General features: G+C 40.4%; 1 protein-coding gene across 1 annotated transcript in view; it reads right to left on the bottom strand.

The window, feature by feature from the left end:
- The window catches only part of LOC126203138 (eukaryotic translation initiation factor 3 subunit C), a 73244-nt gene that overhangs the window by 14281 nt on the left and 44885 nt on the right, over window positions 1-14078 (bottom strand). The window contains exons 12-14 of the mRNA XM_049937385.1: window positions 9313-9528; window positions 1402-1542; window positions 1137-1275 (exon numbers count right to left, since the gene is read on the bottom strand). Coding sequence (XP_049793342.1) covers window positions 1137-1275; window positions 1402-1542; window positions 9313-9528 — 496 coding nt within the window. The remainder of the gene's footprint in view (window positions 1-1136; window positions 1276-1401; window positions 1543-9312; window positions 9529-14078) is intronic.

Below are 14078 nucleotides of genomic sequence, written 5' to 3'. Positions count from 1 at the left end.
GTCACATGACAGGAATATGTTGTCGACCCACCTAACTTGTACACTTAGAGAATGGGTGAAAAGATTCTTCTACTTTGCCTGATTTAGGTTTTCTTGTGGATGTGATAAACACTCCCAAAAAAGTGATGAAAACATAAGAGTTTGTCACATAAACTGAAAATAAAAAATTAAAATTTCCAGTCATGGGTAGACTTGAACCTAAGACTTCTCGTTCCTCAGCTGCTCTCGCTAACCACGGGACCACCGCGCTCCTTGACTCCCAGTGTCCTTGATGCTCCCTGTCTTCGCATTGACTACTCAGTTTGTATATTTTACTAATTTTCTTCATAGTTCCACATAACTTCTTCCTGTTTTCTCGATTGATCTGTGTTCAGTTTTTCAAGGCCTAACCACTGTGCCAAATTATAACTAAATCTGAGGGGGGTGCGATGGGGAGGTTCCCTTGTGAGATGCATGTCATAAAATGTTATTAGTGAAAAAATGCTGGCTAAAACCAAATTTTGGTGACCTATGACCCTAGAACTGTTGCTGTATGTTCACTACATCAGTTAAAATTACATTTATGCCTCAGACCAGATATTACATGCATAAGGACAGTAACTTTGAACCTCTGGATCTTGGTCAAAAAAAATTTTGAAGTTCCCAAGAATATTCTTTAAGATCATATGGCACAAGTTTTGACCATCTGTCATGAGCACAAATTAAAGAAGTGCTCATCCCCACAACTGGTACTTCTCATACTCAAAAATCATTGCGTTTGCGGAGGGCTATCAAAAACACTTGACACGTCTCCTGTGATCCATACAATATGAGATATGACCACATGAAGATACACATTTTTGCCTGTGGCTTTTTGTAACATACTGGCACCACGCAGTGTCAAGCATGTACCAATCAAGAACACTTTTGCTAATAGGAAATAATATTTTTAGGTAGTGGGAAGTTGATTTAATCTTAATTCTTACAAAATTTTTAATATGTACAAAAATCAAATGAGAACAGCATCAATTAAGAATGATATCACCATTATAAGAAACTGCTCTTACTAGTTCAGTGGCTGAATTGTGCAATAGCATATAATTACTTTGTTTTTTCGTGTTTGCAAGAGAACAATAATACAGAAATTAGTTTCTTACCTGCCATGTATGGTATTTCAATGAGCATGGCTGATACCAGATACACACACTCCAAGAGCTCAAGATTAATATGCATATGGAATGGCATCTGCCTCTGTTTCTCTATTTTCTCTTGCTCCTTGCTCCTCTCATGCTGCCGCTGGAGAAAGAAATAGTTTTATGATTAACTGTCATTAATTTCACAGACACACATATTTTAAAGTCTTCTGATTACTACCAAAGTAAATTTATAAAAGTGTAACTTTCAAATAGGAAACCAACCTACCTGAGGTAGCAAACCTTGGGCAAGAAGTTCTTTGACCTTTCCAGTCATCATCAAATCAACTAGGCAATTATGCGCATCCTTGATATTTGCATGCCTGAATGCACACAGTCCTAAGTGCGCCATTGTACGGTTGTAAAGTATCTAAGCAGGAAAAAAATAAAAGATTGACTGTAAACACGTGATTTGCATTTGTTACTAAATGTATACATTTCATTTATTACTGTTTCGATGTCAATGTAACAAAACTGTAGCTTTGGATTCAAGTACAGTCTCACTCTCATCTCCCATGAACATCATCTTTGCTGCTAGTATCTTACTGTGCTCCCTGTCAGGGAGAGTACATGGTTCTATCCCATACATTAGAAAGGAAAGAAAGTGAGTGTTCATAACTGTTAATACTCAGAGGATCAGATGAATTGGCAATGTCAAGCAAACTGATGACACACTCCCTTGACAAATCCACTGGAGCAAGTTCTGCACTGATGACAAGAAATAGCTTTAAAAAAACCTAGGATAGCACAAATCCACATCAAAATATTAGATATTTTACAATAGAAGATTATAAACTCCAGCGCTTAATCACACAAACAGATGCTGATCAGCTCAGACAGGATCGTACAAGACATGAAGCAGAAGCTTGAGAACCTCGTAAATCCAACCATGATCCACATACAATTAGGTCCAAGAGATGTATACACTTTTCCACATGGCCTGGTCTACTAACACGCCAATATCTAACTATAATATAGCCATACAGAACTATGGGTTAAAAAGTGTTTACTCAGAAAAAGAGTGGCAACTGCCATCTTTGATGTGTGTGTAATGGTACAAATAGGCAGGCCCACTCTTGCACAACAGGAATCTCACACAGCAAAATTTTTGTTGCATCTTTGTAATGGAGTCCTAGCAATGTAAAATGCCACATCTTTCCTAGGTTAAAATGTATTCCAGGTCCACCACCTGTTAACACCTACCTATTGCCATAACAAGCACGTGGGGGACTACATAAGGCTGAGAGCACAACGTGAGTCAAGAAGTAATTAAATCAATTTTATTTCGAAGTATCTAAAAATTTATCTGTAAATTAAGGCATTAAAGAAAGTTTAGAAAGAAAATAAATTTCACAATAGTATTTTCTGCCATACAGAGGAATCAAAGTTGGTAAACGGATTTCGTCTGCTGTCACCTTAAGAGGAATTGATTAATTTGTTAGAGATGGTGGTAACCATTAAAAACATTCACATTTGAATGGACCGTCTTACTGTCTTCTTGGTCTGAGATTCAAGCTAATAAAGCCCACCATTCCAACAGTGGAGACTGCTCCTGGTTAGGAGACCTCTGAGACAAAAAGTAATGGTCAGTTTATATGGCACAGCAAACCAGAAACAGCCATTTCCCCACCCACAGGTTGGCACCGATACTATTTTTTGAGATTGTTTGTATAATGATGTGTGGTGCCAGTCATTCTTTGAGATGACTGGCCGCCACCACTACTCCCCATTCTGTGAAATCTCCTCAGAGCAGCTGCTTCATCTGTGACTGGGTCTTCATTGTAGTCATACACCACTAGGCTGTAATAAAGATAACTGCTTATTACATTGAACAGAGCTTGATGATGTTGCCTGACTTCAATTGTCCTTTTGTTTGCACGGTAACTGCGAGCATTTCGTGATGCAACAGGACAGCAGCAGCGTCAGCCATGCAGCAAGATTTAGCAAGATTTTGATTAACCAGGTTCTCATGGTTCAGCATTTTCTCTCCAGCATGTTCTCAGTTATGTGTGTGTAGCTCTATTTCACTACTCATTCTCTTCTGTTGTTTTGTGATTGTTTTTGTACCAGTGGAGGCTACCCTTGGCAAAGCAGCACCTTGGCTCTGACCTGATTTCAGAATACATCTAAGTTGCTATATTTTCTAAATCTTCTACCTGATAGTATTATGATTTGTATGTGGTGATTGTGGATGAAACTCAGAATGGGGCGACAGTAGACACCTCTTGATTTATGACAGAAGTGAGAAAACTAGGGTTACTGGTCAACGATGAGAAAAGTATATGGTAGTCTCTCATTGACAAAATGATATGGGCCACATCAGTACAGAAAGTCACAATTTTGAAAGAGTTCAAAAATTAAAGTACCTGGGGTCAATGTTGTCAAATAAAAGTGCGAAAGAGAAGGAAATTCAACGAAGAACAATAAGTGCAAACCGGGTGTGCTACCGTTCAAATCACCTATACATGCCACACATCATATCCCAGAAAAGCAAGATAAAGCTCTACATAACACTAGTGCAACCGGTTGTACTGTATGGTTGAGAGATATGGACAAGTACACAGATAATGGAAGAGTGCATTCGTGTGTTTGAGAGGAAGATTTTATAAAAAATTTATGGGCCAATATACAATGCTGAAACTGCAAGATGGGAAAGAAGGCACAATGAAAATTTGTATAGGCGGTTGAGAAAACTGATATTGGAAGAGTGATTGCAAGAAGTAGGCTACAGTGGGCAGGATATGTTCTACAAGCAGACGGCACTCTATCTAAAAGAGTACTTCTACACCAGCCAATGGTAGGCATCCAAGAGGTCTTCTGTGAACGATGTTGACAGACAGGACCCTAGTGACCCCAGAAGAAGCAGATCCGACAGGCAGCACTGAAGACACCCAAGAAAGAAGTAAATGGGTGAACATACGTAATAAATTTCTGTGATATTACAAGTATTTTGTCATGATTCATGGACTTCCTGTGTTAATAATCATTTCATTATGTTCTATGTATGATTTGTATTTGTATATTTCTGTCTTCTGCCATGGGCCTGAAAGGCTTGTGTATGTGCAATAAACGATGATAATGTGATTTCTACCATCTTTCCCTAGTATCCATACAAATTAATGGCCCCTTTCAAGTTTGGGTGTGGTCAATACCTTCCCATGATCTGATACTGGATCAGAAATTAATCTTTTGACAACAGGAAACTTCTACAAATGTAGTGTAGTTGAAAAGAAGCATGCATTCTCCGTGTAGATCAGCAGAGTGTACTATGTCTTCAGCCATGAGTAGGGCAATGGCATTTGTGTGCATCATTTAGTTTTCAACATGCCTCAATGTGTCACTTCAGGCTTGGACTGTACTTGTATTGTAATTGTACAACAAGAAGAGTTGTAGGAGTGGGAACCTCCCCATCTGAAATGGAGGTACACTGACACTATTATGAAACAAAAAATACTGCCGATGTCTTGAAATCGTTGTCCAAGGTCAACAACATAAGTTGGTGACTATGGCTCTTAAGTAACCTGACAAGAAATGTGGGCTGCCTTTTCGGAGATAGATGTGAGGTCTGTGTCAAAACAGACAATATGTACCAATCTTCATATCAACTCGACTGCTAGGTGGTCATTAAAGACAACATTACAAACCCATCAATGCAGTGGTGTATGAAGGAGGTGAACATGGTGACACCTGAAATGGATCAATGGCATTGAGCCCTGTTCACTGATTCTGACACTGTGATTTTCATAGAAGTGCATGAAGGCAGTCAGGTACCAATGCGCTACTCAGGCATGCAGTCCTTCGAGTTTAACAGGGAGGTAGGACAGTCACCTTCACCGGCAGTATCATGTACAGATGTCCATCACTTCACACCACTGCCAACTGTAATTTGATGGCTGTGCAGTATCAGGACAGGATCATTCAAGCTAACTGTCCAATCCTATAATCGACAGAATGAATCTCTCACTTTATAATGGAATATGTGCTGTTTTGACACTTCCTGACAGATTGAAACTTTATGCCAGGCCGAGACTCAAAAACAAGAAACCTTATTTTTCATAGGCAATGATATTGGGGACTTACGTATTTGAATACCACTTCCACCAGTGCCTCTATCCTTGTTTCCAAATCTCACTAAAGTTATCCCACAAACCTTGTGGAACTAGCACTCATCTAAGAAAGGATACTGGCTTAGCTGCAGCCTAGTAGAGGATTGTTTCCCGGATGATTTTTCAGTCTCTTGTGGCATGTGTGCTGTCTTGAAACCTCTTAGTAAATTAAAACTGTGTGCCTAACCTGGATTCTTGCCTTTCATGAACAAAGTGCTTGCAGAATGAGCAACCTCCCGCCCCCACAGCATCAATTCTCTCAGTATCTCACTCTTCCTTTCCAACCTTTGCACAAGCTCTCCCACATACCTCATGGTAGTAGCATTCTTGGAGAGGAAAAAAAAAAGGGGGCATCACAAGCTCAGAGCTGAACTGTGTGTCCCGGCCTGGTACACAATGTTAATATCACAAAGTTCCCTGAAGCCAACATTCTGGCATTAGGTTCACCTTCCAAAAAATAAGTATAAGCATGCTGCATCACCTAATGAACAGCCTGCTCCAGGACGCAAGAACCAACCAAATGGAATGCTCTGCAGTATCTGCTGACAAAAATCCAATTGCGCACCCTTCTGATTATTTATGACTTCCAGTTGTCATTGCAGGAAAGCTCCTCACACACTGGATGATCTCACGAGACTCAGTGAAATAACAAATTGTTTCATTGATATAAAATATCTGTCTAAAAAAGTTAACTTGATAGCTATTCTAAACTTATGTGATTTATTGATTGTTTACAATTCAACAATAAAGAAGAAATAAAATAAACAAAGGTAAAGAGTTTGCCTTTATTTTTACCTGCACTTCCTCCTTTGCCTATTATCTAAGCAGTCATCTGTGGTATTACTATTTTTAATCGCAGTTGCCACCACCACTTTTATTGTTATCTGGGATGGTAGTTTCACCAGACTAATGAGCGGTAAGAGAAGAGGCAGCAATGAAATTTATAATCTTGATTGTAACAAATATTGGGAGTTTATTCTAAATATGTATCAATTTCTGATGTGATGCTTAGGCGGGCCCCTCATAGCAACTTTGTCGTCACAAATACTTTGCTCATTCTTCCATATTTGCTGCAGTGTCTGAGGTCACAGTTATGGTGGACTCTGAGAATACAGATTTTTCCCAATACACAACAGATTTTGCATCTGTACTGACATGAGAATGTGACAATATTTTCCTTCATCTCTTGCTTCCAAACACCATCCCCTGCCCGCTGCTCTCTCATTGGCTGTGTAAAACAAGCAGCTGACACACTCCCTTTCATTCCTGTCATACCTCATTGTGAGTTTTGTCAAAATTGCTGTACAAAAAACATTAGTGCACCATTGGCTCCTACCTACAGTTTTACCATCTCCTGCAGAATTGTATATTGTTGATTCATACTACATATGAAAAAACAGCTAACTCAGAAAAATATTTAGTTGTAATCTCTTTTTTTATCACTATTACGAAAACAGTCAAGTTCTTTCTTTTACTATTGTATAATATATTTTGGTAAAATTGATGTTACATTTTGCTCAACAGAGCTAATTAGCTAGTATACTACTTTAGTGACAAGTTCAGGAAAACAGTTAACAATTCACTGTTAAAAAAGAAGAGCATCATTGTAGCATGAGGAGGTTAGAATAGAGTCTAACCTCCTTGATGCATTTGTCATACAGCTCGCCCTCTCAACATCTTTACTGCATGACAACCACAACAGCATCCTCTCAATGTTAAGCATAGCGACAGCTGGCTGTGATGCTCACAAATCTTACACAAAATTAAATAAGAAGAAAACCATATGCTTGTGCAAGAAAGAATTAAATATATTACATGATAGATAGTCCATTAAAACAAATTATCGTTAGGTTAAACATTGCTTGTGATTGCACCAGTGGCAGGAGTAAGAGTGCCAGTGTCACACAACTTTCCCTGACTCTTCAAAATAAATCTTCAGTGGCCTCAATTGCAAAAGATTCATCTGTAAATGAAAGATGACCCCTATGTTAACCTATTACACAGTGTAAAAACACTGACCTCAGCAACAGTAGTTTAATCAGCATATGTAAGATGTCGCCGTATTTTTCGAATGACCAGTTTGGGAAAAAGGGTAAATGGAGTATTTCACAACAAATTTTGTTTGTTTTGTAAGGCTTATACTTTCATTCCCTACACCCCTTGAATCTCAGACCATACAAATTTGCAGATATCCAGATTGTGCAAAACTTTTGAGTATTTTATATGAGTTCAAAATTAGATTATTGACATTTTAAAAAAAGATAATAATTCTGCAAATGATACGTAAATGATATGAACATCCAAACAATTCAGTCACACACAACCAGAAATGAAGATGTTATAAAGCAATTTTTTAAATAACCTATATTTCAACGAAAATATACGTAGTATTACATTCAGCTAAAATCAAGCCATGAAATGAACCCTGTAAAAAATCTAGACTGCAGTAAACTAGCTTTCAGTGTGTTATCACAACATTAGTGTACTGTTTGCAATGTATGTTCTAGAATCACATGAAATTAAAGTTTTCTTAAGTTACATGGAGACAGAAGGCAAAATTTCAAGTACTGCTGATACAAACACTTAAAAGTAGAAGAAACTACTTCCAGCACTTGGATTTTCAGATTGGTTGGGCATAATTATCTGCTTATGTTGTATGGTTTGGCAAGCCTGTTAGCAAAGTTATGACAACAATAGAGAATTACAGAGGGTGGTATGGAAAAAACAATCCCCTTTCAGGGCTAAACTTGAGGAAGTCACAGCCTTAACTGACATGTACTGAAGCATTCAAGACCCAGTTGATACTAGGTAACAAGGGGGTTTGCTTCCTCCCCCCCCCCTCCCCCGAAGTGGCAGCTGTATTCATAGGAGTTTGATAGGACGTACCTGCCCAGGAGATTTGTGTGTGTATAAGATCTGTAGCACAGTTGTAAGACAAGACAGGTGGTTTGTATAGGCGATGAGAGATTTGGTCTTGGAGCATATACATTTATCACAAATGTCTAGGTTGTTGGCAAGTAAGCACTTGATGTGAAAGTGGTAGCAGATTTTAAAGTGGTGGTGATTCTGCTTATTGGTTCGTTTTATATGGACTGAGATTCCAATCTGAGCTTTAATGAGAATGAGACACAGGTCAACATCAACGAAGATGGCATTGGATTTGAATATGACAAGGTAAATTTTATATGAGAAAAGGGATTAAGCTGTCATGGAAAATGGACGAGTTGTTGTTCACCGGTGAATCCAGATCACACAGATGCCACCACAAATCTCCACCAAGCTTGGGGTTCAAGTCATCTAGATACAGTGGAATGAATTTTCCATCCAGATTATGAAGAGTTGGGCATAGGATTGGCCATATAACACAATTTCTCTGATATGTTTGCATGTCTGACCTTCAAACATAAGAATGTTACGGATAAGCTAGCTACAGTGATACTGAACAGGGTCTTTGGGGGCCTTTTAGGTGGGTACCGGGAGAAGTGTTCTGGAGTTCAGAGGCTACGTTTATGTACAATGTTCGTGTAAAGAGATGTTGCACTTATGGTAATAACAAAGGTGCTATGTTAAAGAAAGATGGGAATGCAACTGAGATAGTCTATGACACGGCTGCGGCTGAGATGTATAGCATAGGGGCTTTGAAGACTGCTATAATGGAATAGATGAGATGGTTGTTTTATTGTATTTCCCATTATTGTATTTTGGGGAATAAATAGCTCAGCACGAATGGGTTTAACACCCATCTACAAATATAATCCATATGTCTACACTGGCAGAGAGAAAGAGTGAGCTATTATACACATCATGCTGGGAGCATATAATTAAACCATTGAAGCAATGTTCCCTACACCCAGGACCTATACTGTCCATTTTGTAAGTTATGAAAAACTTGTTACTACGATGCTCACGCCCCATTTCAATATCTATAATCATCAAGCTACTCACATTCAGTTTGCATGTATGACATTAATGCTGAAAAGTATCAACAAGTATGGAAAGGAGAACTGATAATGTAAGTCATCAAGGTGCATTACCTGTGTTGGAGGATCAGAATGATGAATGGTTTCTTGCAGATGAGACATTAATATAAGGTCTCGAGCTTGGAACCAGTTATCATGAAGAGCATGGTGGTAAATGTGTGACAAAATAGCACGAGTACGAAGACGGTCTGTTGAGTCCTTGGCATACACGAACTTACACAGTTTCTCCATAACTTGGACACTTGTAACAGCATCTGGAGGTAGCTCACCCTGGAACAGAAATAAAGAGATTTTCGTTTTTACAATTAATCTTGCCAGTATTGCAACTGTGCAGATACTGGACACAACAACATAATCACAGTGACATAAACTCACCATTCAGGAACTTGTTTTGTGACCTCAACATGATGTTCTTTTGTTTTCCCATTCAATAACAACTGTCTTAGAGCGCTGAAGGGATACTCTATCATGTTACTGTACTAATTACTGATCTATTATCATGTCAGACTTTGCTGACTTCTAATGAAGGCAAATTATCAAATTGGTGCATATCGGTTAACAGTGTGAAATCTATGGGAGTATCTAGAGCTATTGTATCAAGTGTAATGACAGCATACAGAGTTAATGTAAAAATGGCCACTTAAACAAAACAGTGAAAGGCAAAGTGGAATGGCATAATGTCCTAAGGGCAACCAATTACGATTTATATGCACACACATATCTTCAGTGGGATTTTGCCTCTTTTGCGGACCATAGTCTCTCTTACATCACGCTGTGTTGGTGTTCATGCTTCCTGTGCCATGCCTGTACACTCGCCTACGGTTAGACTCTCATTTCAGCATGTGCAACTTATAGCGACAGAAAATAGGGAACGACCAAATAACCTGTTGATGTTGGACTGACCAGCCAGAGGTCATCAATAATGGACTGCAGAATGTGAACAGCATAACAAGAGGAAAACATACTACGGAGACAAAATGAGTAAACCAAGAGGGAAAAACCTAATGTGCAGCAATAGCTCTGACCAAAATAATGGTGTGTAATCAAAACGATTCAAGAGTGCAATGAATACACACAGAAGATGGAGCCACTACACAGCTAGCTTTATAATGCGGCCACGAGCACTGATTGAGCAGTGTGGGCACAGTGCAGCCAACACTGCAGATGCAATACTAGAACTCACAGATGTAGCAGTGCCATTCAGCAGCTGTCTCAGTGCCGTGCCATCTGGCAGGCTTTCAAATCATCATCGGGCTGGAATACCATAAAAGACATGAAATACAACTGACCAGTATTTAATGCCAGTCCAGCAAAGAATTTTTGTCAGTCATGTATGACGCAGTGTCAGGGAAAACTATGCTGCAAAAGCAACTTTCAATTTGACTGCTTGTTTCCAGATAGCCTGGAGGGGCATTGGTATTTTTTCATTAGTAATTAACTCACAAATTTTGTTGTAGAGGATAAGTGACTGATTTTGCATAAAAAAGTTGGAAATTTCTTAAAAATAAAATACTGATACACAATTGTCGCAAAAATAAGTTCTTTTTTCCTCCTTCAGTTATCCAATAGTATTTGCACGAAGCAAATAATACAAGAGAATGTCCATGGAGAACAGAGTAATTAGTGCTGTGGGAATGGGAAACCTAAACTCCATTGATTGCTTTGCAGTAATTGTAAACACCAAGGACAAAAGGGCAGAGTACAGAGTTAGAGGACCAGCCCATGTCTTGACACCAAATACTTCCTGAACCTGAAAATTTACAACAAAAGACTAGTCAGGAAAAGAAAGAAGGTATTTAAGCATTTGTGACCACTCTATCAATTGGCACTTTTTTAAAAAAAAAGTGTTTATAACAAGAAACAAACATGTTATCTGGTGATATTGGGTGTCACAAGATTTAGCATTCTCTCGATCTTCACACTAAACAAAGCTTGCTGAAACACCAGAGAGAATGTGCCTGACAATTTGTACTCCCACTGTATTATCCCAGAGGTTGTAGATCCTCATAAATTACAGTTGGAAGGCAGTCATCAACTGAAACAGCAAGCACAGAATTAGATATGCATCCGTTATTTCACATAGACTCTTCCCAGATGCTGTAGATCTACAACTTCTGGGTGAATACAATGGGGGTGTGTTGTCAGAACTGTCGGACATATTCTCAATGGTGTTTCCGCAGATATTCGCGAGTTATCTCTTTTTACCAGAATGAAGATGATGATAGCCCTAAATCACATGTTTCATGTGATATTCAACATCATCAGATATCATTTTTTTTAAAGTGCCAATTTGATAGCACAGCCTCAATTCAGTCTAGTGCAATATTTGGTTTGATGATAAATGCTCTAACCCTCACTAATCTGTGAGCATACTTTCGATGCATTTTCTTGCCCCCATCTTCTATGAAAGCGCATGAACTGCTGCCTTATCTGCTGCCTTGTCACCTACAAACCATGCCACAGTGACCCCATTCCAGCCACTACTCAAATCCTTAGGCCCATCACAGACACTCTCCCTAGAGTCCATCTCTCTACTTACCCCTACCACTCCCCACACTCCCACCTTCTACATGCTTCCTAAAGTCCATAAACCCAACCACCCAGGATGTCCCATTGTGGCCGGTTACTGTGCCCCCACAGAGAGAATCTCTGCTCTTGTAGACCAACACCTTCAACCACTTGCCTGAAGACGGGGTGCTATTCTACTATATAAAAGATACCAACCATTTCCTCGACCGACTCTCCGCAGTTCCTTTCCCTTTCCCCCTGCTCGTCACTATTGATGCCACCTCCCTGTACACTAACATTCCTAATGCCCATGGCCTTACTGCTATCGAACACTATCTTTCCAGACGCCCTATGGATTCCAAACCAACAACCTCCTTCCTAGTCTCCATGACCAACTATATCCTCACCCACAATTACTTATCCTTTGAAGGCATTACCTACGAACAAATCCGTAGTACGGCTGTGGGCACCCACATGGCACCATCCTATGCTAACCTATTCATGGGCCATCTAGAGGAGTCCTTCCTAAAAACCCAGAATCCTAAACCCCTAACCTGGTTCAGATTCACTGATGACATCTTTGCTATCTGGACTGAAGGTGAGGACACCTTATTCACATTCCTCCAGAACCTCAACAACTTCTCCCCCATTTGCTTCACCTGGTCCTACTAAACCCAACAAGCCACCTTCCCAGATGACCACATCAGTACCTCCGTCCATATCAAACCTACTAACCACCAGCAATACCTGCACTTCGATAGCTGCCACACATTTCATACCAAGAAGTCCCTTCCATACACCCTAGCCACTTGTGGTCGTCGCATCTGCAGTGATGAGCAGTCCCTCACGAAATATACCGAGGGTCTCACTGAAGCCTTCACTGACCATAATTATCCTCCCATCCTTGTACAAAAACAAATCCCCTGTGCCTTATCTTTCCAGTCTCCAACCACCTCCCAACGTCCCACAGTCCAGCCACAGAGGAGCAATCCCCTTGTAACTCAGCACCATCCGGGACTGGAGCAACTGAATTACATTCTCCACCAGGGTTTCGATTACCTCTCGTCGTGCCCTGAAATGAGAAATGTCCTACCCACTATCCTTCCCACCCCTCCTAACGTGGTATTCTGCCGTCCACCGAACCTACACAATATACACGTCCATCCTTACACAACCCCTGCTCCGAATCCCTTACCTCATGGCTCATACCCCTGTAATAGACCTAGATGCAAGACCTGCCCCCATACATCCTCCTACGACAACCTACTCCAGTCCGGTCACTAACATTACCTATCACATCAAAGGCAGGGCTACCTGTGAAACCAGTCATGTGATCTACAAGCTAAGCTGCAACCACTGTGCTGCATTCTATGTAGGCATGACAACAAACAAGCTGTCTGTCCACACAAATGGCCACAGACAAACTCTGGCCAAAACACAAGTGGATCATCCTGTAGCTGAACATGCTGCCAAACATGATACCCCTCATCTCAATGACTGGTTCACAACCTGTGCCATATGGATCCTTCCCACCAACATCAGCTTTTCTGAATTGCGCAGGTGGGAACTTTCTCTGCAGTACATCCTACGTTCCCGTAACCCTCCTGCCCTCAACCTTCATTAGTCACTGTCCCCACCCATCTAGCCCCCTCCCTGTTCCCATTCCAGCACCACACAGCCGTCATTTCACCACCACACGCAGTCTTAATTTCTTTTATTTTTATTTCTCTCCTTTCCGCTACTCACCCCCTCCCCCCTCCGCACCTTCTCTCCTATCCTTTGTCTAAACTGCAACACTTCACTGTCCGCCACTCCCACCATACTATCCCTCCCCCTCCCCACCCCAGCCTCCTCCTTACCACCACCTTGTCACCTCTCCCATCATGCTCTAGTGCTGCTGCTCGCAGTGTAGTTTCAGCTCTCTGAGACTGCAGACGTGTGTGCAAGTTGCGCTTGTGTGTGTGTGTGTGTGTGTGTGTGTGTGTGTGTGTGTCTACTGCTGACAAAGGCCTTAATGGCCGAAAGCTATGATTGTGTGAATCTTTTTATTGTGCCAATCGCGACTCAGCATCTCCGCTACATGGTGTGTAGCAAGTTTTCTTCTCTCGTATTGTTACAGTCCATCCTGGATTTTCCATTGTTTGATTATTCAATAAAGGTAATAGAAAACTACCTCAAAATTAGAGAGGTATAACTTTACTTTCACACAGATTAATAGCTTCAGAGAATACCATAGAAAAGAGACTTTGAAGGATGAATGAACCTCTCCTTGGTGAAGAACAGGATGGGTTTAGGAAAAATAGGAGTACAAT

Source organism: Schistocerca nitens, chromosome 9 (assembly GCF_023898315.1).
Source record: "Schistocerca nitens isolate TAMUIC-IGC-003100 chromosome 9, iqSchNite1.1, whole genome shotgun sequence".
In the NCBI taxonomy this organism is placed as follows: Eukaryota; Metazoa; Arthropoda; class Insecta; order Orthoptera; family Acrididae; genus Schistocerca; species Schistocerca nitens.
This window is presented reverse-complemented; position numbering and strand designations above follow the sequence as displayed.